The sequence below is a fragment of the Triplophysa dalaica genome, chromosome 9, assembly GCF_015846415.1.
Source record: "Triplophysa dalaica isolate WHDGS20190420 chromosome 9, ASM1584641v1, whole genome shotgun sequence".
NCBI lineage: Eukaryota > Metazoa > Chordata > Actinopteri > Cypriniformes > Nemacheilidae > Triplophysa > Triplophysa dalaica.
In genome coordinates this window covers 22,260,709-22,273,600 of record NC_079550.1, presented here as the reverse complement: position 1 = coordinate 22,273,600, position 12,892 = coordinate 22,260,709, and the positions used below count along the sequence as shown (strand labels likewise).

The window sequence follows — 12,892 nt, the reverse complement described above, 5'->3', positions numbered from 1 at the left end:
TGTGTATGTTAATTTTAGTTACTTTTTAGCTATTTTGTTTTATGCTTTTGTCGCTTTGTTATGTATTTTTATACCATGGTCTGTTCGGCTTCGCGTCTGGAGGTTCCAGGCCTCCACGTCGTGCATTAAAACCGTTTAACACACGGCTAGCTGTGGATTATCTCTCACATATTGTATTGTACTTATTTTTTATTTAGTTCTATTTTTGTTGGTTAGGGCTGTAATTTAAGTGCTTTAAACTTTTGTCCGAGGCAAGGTTTAAATTTTTCAAGTAAACTAAAATGACTTAATACCAGGGAGTCATTTGTTGTAACATACTTTGTTTACTAATAAAAAAGTCACATCTTAAAGAGGGGAAGTTAGTGCTCATGACATCAGACAGTTTCTCCCCGGGGCTCTCGGGTTGGGTAGACTGAGTTTCTATGGATGACCGAAGTCTGTGATAGAGATTTCGTGACTCATCAGTGCTTTCCAATGATCGAACAAGACCACATGACACCGAGAGCACTTTAAGCTTGACTCAACAAGGTAATTAAAGAACACCGTTTCTAAGCACATAATGCACACCGTTAATAGAGACAAAACAATGGTCATGCACTATTGTTTCCAAGCTTTAGAGAAAAGAAGAGAAAAGAAGAGGTTGTCTTTGAATAGGAAAGCTTTGAATTCCCTTCCTAAAAAAAATTTCTGAACTAAATATCAGATTTACTATATTCTGTGATGACAGTATTTGTTTTATTTGCTACCAAATTTGTTTGCTGTAAATATTTAGTTACAGCCTTGCAAAGGTCCAGTGGTTATTTTATTATTCCTAACTCTCCTCACCTTACAGCACCACCTTACATGTGTATCTATCCACCACAGTTAGTTTGCAATGGATACTATTACATTCATAATGTCTAGAATTCAAATTACTCAGATATTTAATCAGTCATTATATAATAGTATCTATTTTAAAAGTTATTTGTCTTTCAAAATATATTTTGCTCCATTCCTTGTCACATTTGAAATATAAAATAATGAAATTCTGATATTTCAAGGTAATTGAAATAACGTAAAAATCATAGGAATAAAATCTACTAATTTGGGATGTTTAGATTTTAATTATTTCATAGAAGAAATTTTATTGACTCAATTTTATTATGTTAAACCCATTTAAATTGGTTGTTTACTTATTCATTTTGTGTTGGGACTACGTACATCATTTTTGTAGATATAACTACTTTGGCATTTGATCTGTAGTTCCCAGCATGCTATGTCTAACTGCATTAGGAGATACATTTTCCAAATTAAATTTAATTTTAAGTATTTTTCATTAAAAGCAAAGACTCAGTCGAGTTTTGTTTTGATTTATCTTTGACATTGAGGTGAGTTTTGGTATTATTTTTAAGTTTTTTAAGTGGTTATCGTTGTTCAGAAGAGAGGTGCTTGCGCCTAGTTGGAGGAACGAAATAAGTCATTGTGGGTGTTATTTCACATATTGAACAGTAACTGTGCTCATGCCGGTACAGAGACCTACAGTCTCTTCTCACTTGACCATCTTTAATGTAAAAAATAGTAAATTTCAATTTGAAAGTAAGTGATCCATGAAGTTTGAGTTTGAGAACATTTACTATTTTAACAAAAACTAATTGTATTTAATAAGTTCAATTTACTTTATTCTGGTTAGTAAGTTGTACTTGAATTATAGCAGCAAATTTTACTTAAAAATATCTATGCAAATACTTTTTTCAGTTTTTTTTCACTGTCAAACTTTGCATAGTTTTGCTGCGGGTTTTTTCCAGTAACGTACCGTAGATTTAATTACTTTCCTATTATTACTGTTTCAATTTGAGTTAAACTTTTTTAAACCAAGAATAAAACACTGGCAAGAATAGACTGGCATAAACACAGCAACACTGCAATTTTGCATTTTCCTGCATTTTTGTCTTTGTTTGTTGTTTAGTTAAATGTTGAAAACTTCTTAAATTACAATACATTTACATAACAAGAAAAGTGAGCTAAATCATTTAGACTTGTTTTATGAAAGAAAATATAAGAATAGGTAAGTTTATGCAAAAACAGTTAATTAAATCTAAAGTAAGTTACAACAGCATAGTTTAACAGTGCACCGTTAACAATAAGATATTTTTTTTTATATATTAGATAAAGTGATTCTCTAGTATTAGTTTAGTACTATTTCACAGTAGTCTAAGTCATGGGGACACATGACACGCAGCACTCAAAACAAACTCCTGAGAAGTAGTACACAGAGAAGAAGGAAGGCAACACGTTTTCTGTATGATGTCTTTTAAAATGTATAAACTCTAGGGAAGAAAACCCCGCATTCATTTCAGAAAAATTTAAAGAGCATTTACATTTTATAAAACTATAATGTAAATGACATTATATACATTGAAAAAGGCGTTTCATAGCATACAGCAGTAGAGCAAACAGAACTCCAGAAACTGTCAAACACCTTTGCAACTGTTTTCTCGAGTACAGTACCTGATTAATGTTTATCTTTCATCATGAGAAACCACCGTGAAACAGGTTCACACTCCCATGCTGATGGGTGTTAGTACAGAACAGTGGTTTGCAAGCCAGAACATGCTTTGCATCTTTTTAAATAAAAATATGTTGTGCTGATCGAAGCCTATTTGCTTGATGTACATCATTTTGGTATGTACTCATCACATGTATTATTGTTCTCACATTATTTCACTGTTTGGCTTGTAGAATAGACTGGTCAAAAATATCTGTTCAACAGTGATGTCTTCGTTTATCAATGATGTCTTCACAGAGCACCAAAACTATTTTGTAATATAAATATATATATTCAGATGTTCACATTTGTTATTGTGTTGCACACATGACCTCATCAGAATAAATAGCAGATCTTATCTAGTAGCTCCCCGGTCAGCGAACCGGTTTTATGTTTTTCTCACATGCAGACACATGCAGACTCATACACCATGACCATGTAGGCATACACTACCTACCAAAATGAGTAAAATGTCATCTTGATATCATGCAAGAGATATAGACTTTTAGAGCATCCTACAAAACCGGTATTTTAGTTGGGTGCAGTATTACAACTTTGAATCCTTTATAGCAGACTTGTGGGCCATTCAGAAATTCACTTGCAAATTCCTTTTAAATTACAAATAAATTAAGAAATTAATGTTTTGAAGCGAGTTTAATATGGAGCTAAAAAGGAAACAATGTAAAAAGTTTATTCGCCACAGGGATGTCTTGAAGGTTTACCTGCATTGACCTGCAACCATCCATCCATCCATTTTCTACCGCTTATCCGAACTACATCGGGTCACGGGGAGCCTGCGCCTATCTCAGGAGTCATCGGGCATCAAGGCAGGATACACCCTGGATGGAGTGCCAACCCATCGCAGGGCACACACACTCACTCATTCACTCACGCACTCATGACCTGCAACCTAAACTTTTAAATTATATCAGTTAGTTTAATTTCTTGTTGTTCCAATTCAATGTCTAATTTAACTTTCTTTGAAGTCTGGGTAGTTTTATTCAAATTTATCCTCATGAATGACACTTTACCAGTCAGTGAAATTTAGTGGCATCTAGTGGTGAGACTGGGAATTACAACCAACAGCTCACTCCACCCCTCCCTTTCAAAGCACTACGTTGGCTGCACAGGTCTAAAAATTATTGCCATATAACAAAAAAAAGGCTTCTTGGCTCATATTCAGGGTAACAACTTAAAAAGGCCGGGTGTCCGATTTCCGAATTACGCTTGTTTTAAAAAGGCAGGCAAAGTACCAAAACAACCTTGTAGCTTGTAACATTGCTGCCCGGATCAGACGTGTTTGACCAGATGGACATTTACAGGTATAAAAGATGGACAGCATGACACCGCTTCCTTCACTTGTAATAAATTGATCTTACAAATCTGGCGATGGCGCTAAAGGAATTGTCAGTGGAGCCAGAGTCTGCGCAGTAGTGAGCACTAAGTGCAGTGAGGAATCGAGGTCATGCCCATATTCCCATACATGTATATACATTTACATTTACATATATGCATTTGGCAGACGCTTTTATCCATAGCGACTTACATTTCATTGTCCTATACATTTGTTTCTAAGTATATGCAATCCCCTGGGATCGAACCCACAACCTTGCGTTGTTAATGCAATGCTCTTACCACTGAGCGACAGGAAAGCTTAAAATTATAATCATAAACAACAAAATCATGTTACCAAACCCCTCTTATATAACATCTTATAAATAAAACCAAACTTAGTCTAACTAAGTAAAACTAACACTTGGACATACATCAATGTGATAAAGACTGACTAAAAAAACAGAAATCATTTTTGGAATAATGTAGTGGTAGTAGTATTGTTATATAGATATATAGCTATTCTGTGAAGTGCTTTTTTTCAGCTGTGCATTTTGACATTTCACATCAGAATAAAAAGGTTTTGTGCCCAAAACTGGACTGTAACCTATAGCATGAGCGCTAGTTTGACAGTCGTGTTCTGAGTGACGGATGGCATGGGTTTAATGTTCGCTACGTTAAGAATTTATTCTGCAAATGCGTTTCCATCTCAGATGAGCCTGAAGTATAGTTTTATCAGCTTTATAACCAGATATATAACTATTTACAAAACCAATCTCCAGTACTGATTTACAAATTCAGTATTCATTCACCATATTTTATTTGTCCATGATAGGCTAATATGTTATTTTTTTTGTGCCATCACATTTAGAGATGTGTTTTCATATGCTTAGGTATTTTGATGAAACTGTATTTATCATGCTTTATTTTGTTAGTAGAAACAAAGCGTTTGCGTGTTGGTCAATCAAAATTTAATCAACATTTTATTTACCCCTAGTTTAATGTCTTTTTTCTTTCAGTCTTAAGTGTGTTAATTGAGTTATTATTTTGTATTTCTTATAGTTTACAGTTATGTTTAGGCCAGGCTTGATTTTTATTATTTGTACAAGCCAGGGCCCCCTACAAATTTGCTTGGGGCCCCCAGACGTCTGGGATCGGCACTGACAACAGCAACGAATAACATTAGAGATTTAATGACTTCTTTGATTCTATGATTGATTGTGATGTAAAGAAGTTATGTAAGCGGACCATTCTAGAACCAATTTCTCTTATTAATGTCATTGTTAAATGAGCACACACAGGTATGTGTATCTTAAAGTCCCAGTAGACGGGAAGTTGCGATAGTTTTACTTCCGTATTTTGACGTATTTGAATTGGAATTTCTAATGAGAAAAATACTGGCCGTTACTTTAGTCTTTTTCTGCTATTTAATTGGATGTATTTTGAAATGAAGCCGGCATGCGAACAGGTGAAGGGAGGAGTCTATCGTCACTTGAGATAGATCGTCATTACAGGACGGAAGTGCATTTTTTATTTTAACTAAAGATTATGAGGGTACCCAAATTTGAAAAAGAAAATATCCCTCATTGACAAACTATTTACAATGAAATCTGCAATATTTCATGAATAAATAGGCATTGGAATGTTTTATTTCACTGGGACTTTAACAGTAAGCAGTAAAGAGAGGAACAACATGTTTGTTCAGATCCTTTAATTTCACTTCTCCTTGCTTTCTGTCTGAATGATTTCCCTCAACCACATCTGAGGAGAAGAGACTTTTTTTCAAGCAACAAAGCAATGCCTGAAAACCGATTTTAGGCTTAAAAATTAACAGGCATTTAATTATTTCTGTGTCACAGCTGTTATTTCATTTCCAGGGGGACCCTTGCATTTCTTAGCCCACAGGCGCAGTCGGTAATGATCAAAAGCTGTTGGCTGAGATGGTTGAATTGGGGTCCTGGTCACGTGCAAATAGATTTAATTTAATGATAGTGTTTAAGACATTATTGTTTTAGCACTGCTTGAACAGGTTGTTCTCCTTTGTTTGACAGCTCCAAAAAAAGTGAAGAGACCTACTGTATTTAATTTAGCCTTTAAACAGCTTTTCTACATGTATTGTGAACTTTCCATTCCAGTGTATGCTGTAGAGCAGAAACCTGGAGTGACGTAAAGTCACCCAACAGCAACGGGAAAGACTTGAAAAGAACCATGAAAGCTGTTATTTAAAGCTGTCTCATTTCATCAGTTGTTGCCCTTTTCTTAACTCTTCTTAAATACATGTAAAAACATGAGTATTGTGTTGTTTGAGCATGAATATGAATCTGTTTTCTTTGCAGTATTGTGTCTTTTTTTAATTTTTTACCAGTTTGCCTGTTTTCATTTTATTCAAATATATGCAAATTAAAACAATACATTTTTTGTCAGGTTTGATGTTCAAAATAATCAAACAATTTAAACTTAATTTAATACAAAAATCTACATACTTAAATATTTTTTACTTTTGAGAAAAGTATAATGATTATTATTTATTAACTTGAAGTTTTGACTAAAACTCCAAAAATGTTTTTGTTCCATGTTCAATTTACTCAATTTAAACATGTTAATTCAACTCAATTGGTCGAGAAGGGTGTCCAATTCCCAGCATGCTTTGCGTCAGACTGCTTTAGGAGAGTAAATAATAAAAAATGGTTATTTTATATGTTTTTAGAAAAGTTGAAGATTTGTTAGTGTTTAATGTTTAATTCTCTTTGGTATTTAGAAGAGTTTGACATATTTTTCTGTTTTGTGGTAACTATTGTTTAGAAGAGCGGTGCATCTAGTGTATCCAAAGCTACAATTGACCTTTAACATGTGTTCTATTAACAGTGAGCAGTGACTGTGCTAATGCCAGTTCTGACATGAGTCTCTTCTTGCTCATTCTGGATTGCTTAAATCAAGGTGTTTGATTTATGCATATTAAGACAAAGGAGAATAAACTTAAAATGCAATTTTGGCGTAACTATTTGTTTAAGTTCTGTCTACTTTATTTCATAAAAAGGATAAATTAAATATTTAAGTTGCACTAACTAAGATTTGGTGAGAACTTAAACTTAACATTTATCAAAATTTGAAGGTACTGCTATGGTACTGCTATACTCAATACTCATTACAACGCGTTGCCTCAAAATATTTGAGTATTACCAATTCATCCGGGTTTACAGTGTATGATAGCGACCTTGATTGTCAAGTTATTAATAAAGTAAATTGAGTGGCAAACACGGGGGGCATGGTGGCTCAGTGGTTAGTACGTTCGCCTCACAACTCCAGGGTTGGGGATTCGATTCCCGCTTCCGACTTGTGTGTGTGGAGTTTGCATGTTCTCCCCGTGCCTCGGGGGTTTCCTCCGGGTACTCCGGTTTCCTCCCCTGGTCCAAAGACATGCATGGTAGGTTGATTGGCATCTCTGGAAAAATTGTCCGTAGGGTGTGAGTGCGTGAGTGAATGAGTGAGTGTGTGTGCCCTGCGATGGGTTGGCACTCCATCCAGGGTGTATCCTGCCTTGATGCCTGATGACTCCTGAGATAGGCACAGGCTCCCCGTGACCCGAGGTAGTTCGGATAAGCGGTAGAAAATGGAATGGAATGGAGTGGCAAACACATCCCAAAAGGCTTTTGTCAATGTTGTTCTGGACTTGCCGGTTCACAAATATGTTTCGATACATTTTATTCAAACATTTGAACATGACATTTTTTATAAATGACATTGCTGCCATGTTGCTTCACATTGGCTAAATTTCCCATATCCAGGTGCTTTAAGTTGATTGGGAATGCAAAGATTGTCAGTTTTTGTTTAAACAACTAGATCATCTCATTGCTCTTACGGTTACATGAAACCCTTTAAAAACTGATAAAGGGATGCTCCAACCAAGAATGAAAACCATGTCATGAATTACTCACTCTCTAGTTGTTCCAAACAAAGAAAGATATTTAGAAGAATGTCAGCAACTGAGAGTTCCGGGGAATCGTTGACTATAGTGGAAAAATTGAAAATGGTAGTCAAAGGTTTTTGCTTTACTAATTCCTCAAGATATCTTCTTTTGTGCTGAAAGAACAAAAAATGTTAGTCAATGATGCCCCACAAATGTCAGCTACTAACATTCTTACAAATATCTTTGTGTTCAACAGAACAATGACATTTTTACAGGTTCAAAACAACTTTAGTACGAGAAATGAATGAGACAATTTTCATTTTTGGGTGAACTATCCCGGCTTTAAGTTAACACAAAAGGTTTTCTGAAATGTCTTTAAACAGATTCAGTAAGATCACTTTTATCTCAAATCCTGATCGGTGGAATGTAAAAAGCTAAAAAACCCTTACTGACAGACGAAAGATAAATCTCAGACTGGATTATGCGTTTTACTCTTAAAGACAAAGAGAAGAATTGTCCGATCTCAATGAATAGTGAATCAGCACATATCTCCAGGATACTAAGAGAAGTAGACACATGAGACACCAGTGAACTTTCATTTTAACGTGTGCTTTGATATGATGCCAAGTTAGGCAGGTGTTGAAAAGGTGACCAAGTTGAAACCCCAACCTTTTTAAACACATTAAACTACCTAATAAACGAAACACCTTTTCAATGTGAATTAAATGTTTACAAGAAATTGCTTTCTACTTAGGACCGTTGTGTTCACATCAAAAGTTTATTTTGCTCACCTGCTTTTTAACCGGCAACATCATGGACAACAGAAAATTCTGACATCATTTATTCGCCCTCAGATTGCTCTAAATCTGCATAAATGTTCTTTGTTCTGCTAAACACAAAGGAAGATATTTGGAAGAATGTCAGATCTCAATCCCAATTTACTGCCATTGTAGGGAAAATAAATACCATGGGAGTCAATAGGGGACGATCCCTGCTCGCTAACTGACATTCTTCCAATTATCTTCCTTTGTGCTTAGCATAAATTTATGCAGATTTGGAGGGCGAAAAAAATATGTCAGAATTTTTATTTCTGGGTGCAGTATCCCTTTAAGGGTTTCACTGGGTCATCTGGGTCACCTGGCGCCCTACCAATGCAAGAAAAGTGTTACCAAAGCCCCACTTTTTCTAGTGCCACACTAAACATGATGCCATCAAAGACTCCACCCTCCATCGCCTTAGCGGTATAAAGTAGGTAGAAACCTTATCTGTCTCCTCTGCTCTCTCTCTCTCTCTCTCCGTCTACCTTTCACCATCTCTTCATTAAAGCACGTCTTCCAGTCCGGGGGCGACTTCAACATCCGAGCTAATCTTCAGGACTGCAGACGAAAGCGAAGCGGCAATGGCTTCAGCCGGTCTGGAGATCCTGGGGATGATCCTGACCGCAGCTGGTTGGCTGGGCGTCATGGCCGCCTGCTGTCTGCCCATGTGGAGAGTTGCAGCGTACGTAGGCCAGAACATTGTGGTCACTCAGATCGTGTGGGAAGGTTTGTGGATGAGCTGTGTGGTGCAGAGCACGGGACAGATGCACTGCCGGGTCTACGACTCCATGTTGGGGCTCTCGGACGATCTGCAGGCCGCTCGGGCGCTCTGTGTCGTGAGTGCACTGCTTGGTGTGGTGGGCATGGCGCTGGCGGTGGCCGGGGCAAAATGCACCAACTGCACCTCAGATGCCGCAAGCAAGCCACGGATCATCATGGCAGCCGGCGGGACGTTCATTATGTGTGGGCTGATGCTGTTAGTGGCCGTGTGTTGGACAGCCAACGGCATCATCCTGGATTTTCGCAACCCGCTCCTGGAGGAGACGCAGAAGAGGGACTTTGGCAACGCGCTGTACTTCGGATGGGGCGCTTCTTGTTTGCTGATCCTAGGGGGAGCCATTTTGTCTTGTTCCTGTTCTTCAAAAGGACGAGACCACGCTGGGCAGACAAGAGCGGACTACGCAGGGGTCAAATCTATTTCTGTGAATGCATATGACAGAAAAGACTATGTTTGAGGGGTTTGAATCTCTAGATGTCGTGAACCTCGAGAGCTGAGTGAGGAGGACCAAACGTCAAGACTGATTAAAGTGGCTTTTGAATCTACCTGACCACTGTTATCTTTTTGTGTCGATGTTGAAGCATACGATATATTCAAGTATCTTAGCGACCATGTCATGTAAATAGATATGCCGTGTGATCTAATGTTCGTCAAAAGATGAATAGATAAAAAATCTGTTGTTCTTTAACTCCAGATAAGCCAATGATTTAAAGGAGCCCATTTTTATTCACCTCAGACAAATTCATATTGTGATTTGTATATTATCAAAAGTGAATGGTCATTCGGCTTTGAAAACATTATGAATCTGTGAAAGGCACCAATGACTCTTAGAAACAAAGAAAGTGGAAAACCGGTGAACTGTAAACATTAGCAAAGTGCACTTGAAATGAATCCCACTTTTAAAAGCCTACCACGCATATAAATGACATTCTTTGTCTGCACAGATGCGAAAGGACACAATGTGCTTGTTGTTCTGGTAATCCCTGTGCTCGGGACAGCGTAACTGAGACGGAGATAAAATCACCAGCCTTATTGCTGAAATGCTGCCTCTATAATTACAAAAGCATTCCGTGATACTGAGATTCATCCTAGAGACTCCGGCCTAACGTTACGAACAGGATGTAGAAGCAACTTTGACATTTTAATTCGGACATCTTTGGTGCATTTGGGTAATTCCGTGAAAATGTCAACCTGAACACGAAAAAATGGTAACACCACAGATTTTAACATGTGGCAATTCAGATACCCATGTGAGATCCTTCTTCAAATTTGAAACATTTGTTTTATTTTTAGTGCATGATTTTTCATGGTCAGGTGAGTAACATTTTCAGGATTGTCACATCCATAACGCTACAAATGGGCACATGAAAATGAATATAAAGTAACTATTTTATGTTCCATAAAGAGGCATCCCTTCTCTGTATTATTGCTTCACGATTGTGCATTTTATTTCACAGAAATCCTACAAAGTTTATCGTCTACCAAAAACCACTTCCTTTTTTTTGTCACATTCATAACGCATGTTTATTTCCCTTTTTTAAATATATTTTTTTTCATAGACTGACATTTTTTTATGTTTAGACTCTATCAACAAGGGTTCAGTAAAATATAAACAGATGGTTCAATATAATCATATCAAAATGCTCCAAAGGTGAAAGGAAGGTCACTGGGGCTTCACGTACCTCAGCGTGATTGATGTGTATGTGGGAGGGATTTGTGTGTGCTTCAGTGCTTGAGTTTAGAGCGAGTCAAACATTGTGTGGCCTTGAGAATGCCTGGACTGATAGCAGCTAATGACGAAACTGCAAGGCATCACTGATTCTGAGTTTGTGGCGACTCATTGGAAAGTTCTTCAGTTGGCTCCCATTCAAGTGAACACAGGTCCATAAGATTTGCGTGTATCATTTGTTAGTTATATTTACTGCACATGCATGCAATCGCATTTAGATACTTCCATTGGAAACGTTGTTTGACATGTTTACTCGTGGTGGTCTTACAAGTTATCCTTTAACCCGATTCTGCCAGTCACTGGTTAACAATCCACCATTTGGTCTCTCAGTGGGAAATACTGTGTGAAGAGAGCTAAATCATTAAACTGAGATGCATTCATGCCAAGGTTAGTCGCAGTCAAAATCCAGCAAGGCCTAGCCAATCCTGCCGGACTTTTTTCCAACGTGACTCCACCTTCCTCTTTGCAGTCCGTTATAAAGCTTCGAACAATTTTCTGGCGAGCCTTTCCTCTGTGTATGAAATCGTTCTCGTCGCTCGCTCAGAATGCCAACAGTAGGTTTAGAGATACTCGGAGTCACCCTAGCCTTATTTGGTTGGATTGTGGGAATCGTGTCCTGCGCTTTACCCATGTGGAAGGTCAGCGCTTTCATCGGGGTGAACATTGTGACGGCCCAGACCATATGGGAGGGAATCTGGATGAACTGCGTAGTGCAGAGCACCGGACAGATGCAGTGTAAAGTTCACGACTCCATGCTGGCCCTCAGCTCGGACTTGCAGGCGGCTCGGGCTCTGTGCATCATCTCTATCGTGATGGGAGTCCTTGGAGTTCTGCTCTCCGTCACGGGCGCCAAGTGCACGAGATGCGTGGACGAGGAGCGCGTCAAAGCTAGAGTTATGGTCACTGCTGGCGTCACCTTCATTTGTGCTGCCGTCTTGATTTTGATCCCCGTGTGTTGGTCGGCTCACAGTATCATCAGGGACTTTTACAACCCCAACATCAACGAGTCGCAGAAAAGGGAGATAGGTGCATCGCTGTACCTGGGATGGGCATCCACTGCCCTCCTGCTTATTGGAGGGGGCATTCTGTGTTGCAGCTGCCCCCCGGAAGAGGACAAAAGGTATGGACCACCCAGCAGAATGCTTTACTCTGCTACACGCTCTGCGGCACCCAGTGGTTTTGACAAAAGAGACTATGTGTGACCATGTTGACTTTGATTTTCTTCACGCGTGTCTTTAACTAAGGCCGGAGCGTGATGACGCAGGGGATCGTGTTCTTGTACGTGTCTGCTGCGCTGCCTTTGCAATGTTTTTTATTGTCACATGGAGTCTTTTGTTTGATGAGGCGTCGTCGTTTTGTTACGAACAGTTTTGAATTCCCATAGTGTAATTATTTTGTATTTTTTTCTTTTCTTAAGAGCAATCTTATTATTAAGCATATTCATAACCATTTGTGTGCAGTATTATTAATAATCATTTTGTTGCCAATTAAAACATGATGAACAACTTATTGTCAGTTTCTATGTTTAAATAAACCTTTTATTACATACGTCTACATTGTGTCATGTAAAGTTTCATTTGACATTTTTAAGGAAATTGTGCACGGCAGTAAATATATCTTATTTTTAGGAGGTAATACGTTTGCTTTAATCACTTATTTAAGTTAGCTGTCACAATATTTAGACTTGTTTTATGATTTTTTAAATCTAATATCCTAATATAAAATAATGTGTTACACTTTACATTAAGGTATCCTTTATAATTAATTTATCATTGTTTTTATTAATGATTAATAAGTCATTTAC

The 12,892-nt window shown here is 37.8% G+C and overlaps 1 protein-coding gene across 1 annotated transcript; it reads left to right on the top strand.

Annotated features, from left to right (window-relative positions):
* The first annotated feature begins 9,147 nt into the window (after nt 1-9,147).
* Nucleotides 9,148-12,642, top strand: LOC130428461 (claudin-4-like). The gene is made up of 2 exons (XM_056756526.1): nt 9,148-9,653; nt 11,633-12,642. Exons 1-2 carry the CDS (start codon nt 9,163-9,165, stop codon nt 12,288-12,290), a joined length of 1,149 nt encoding a protein of 382 aa, XP_056612504.1. The 5' UTR covers nt 9,148-9,162; the 3' UTR covers nt 12,291-12,642.
* The last annotated feature ends 250 nt before the right edge of the window (nt 12,643-12,892 follow it).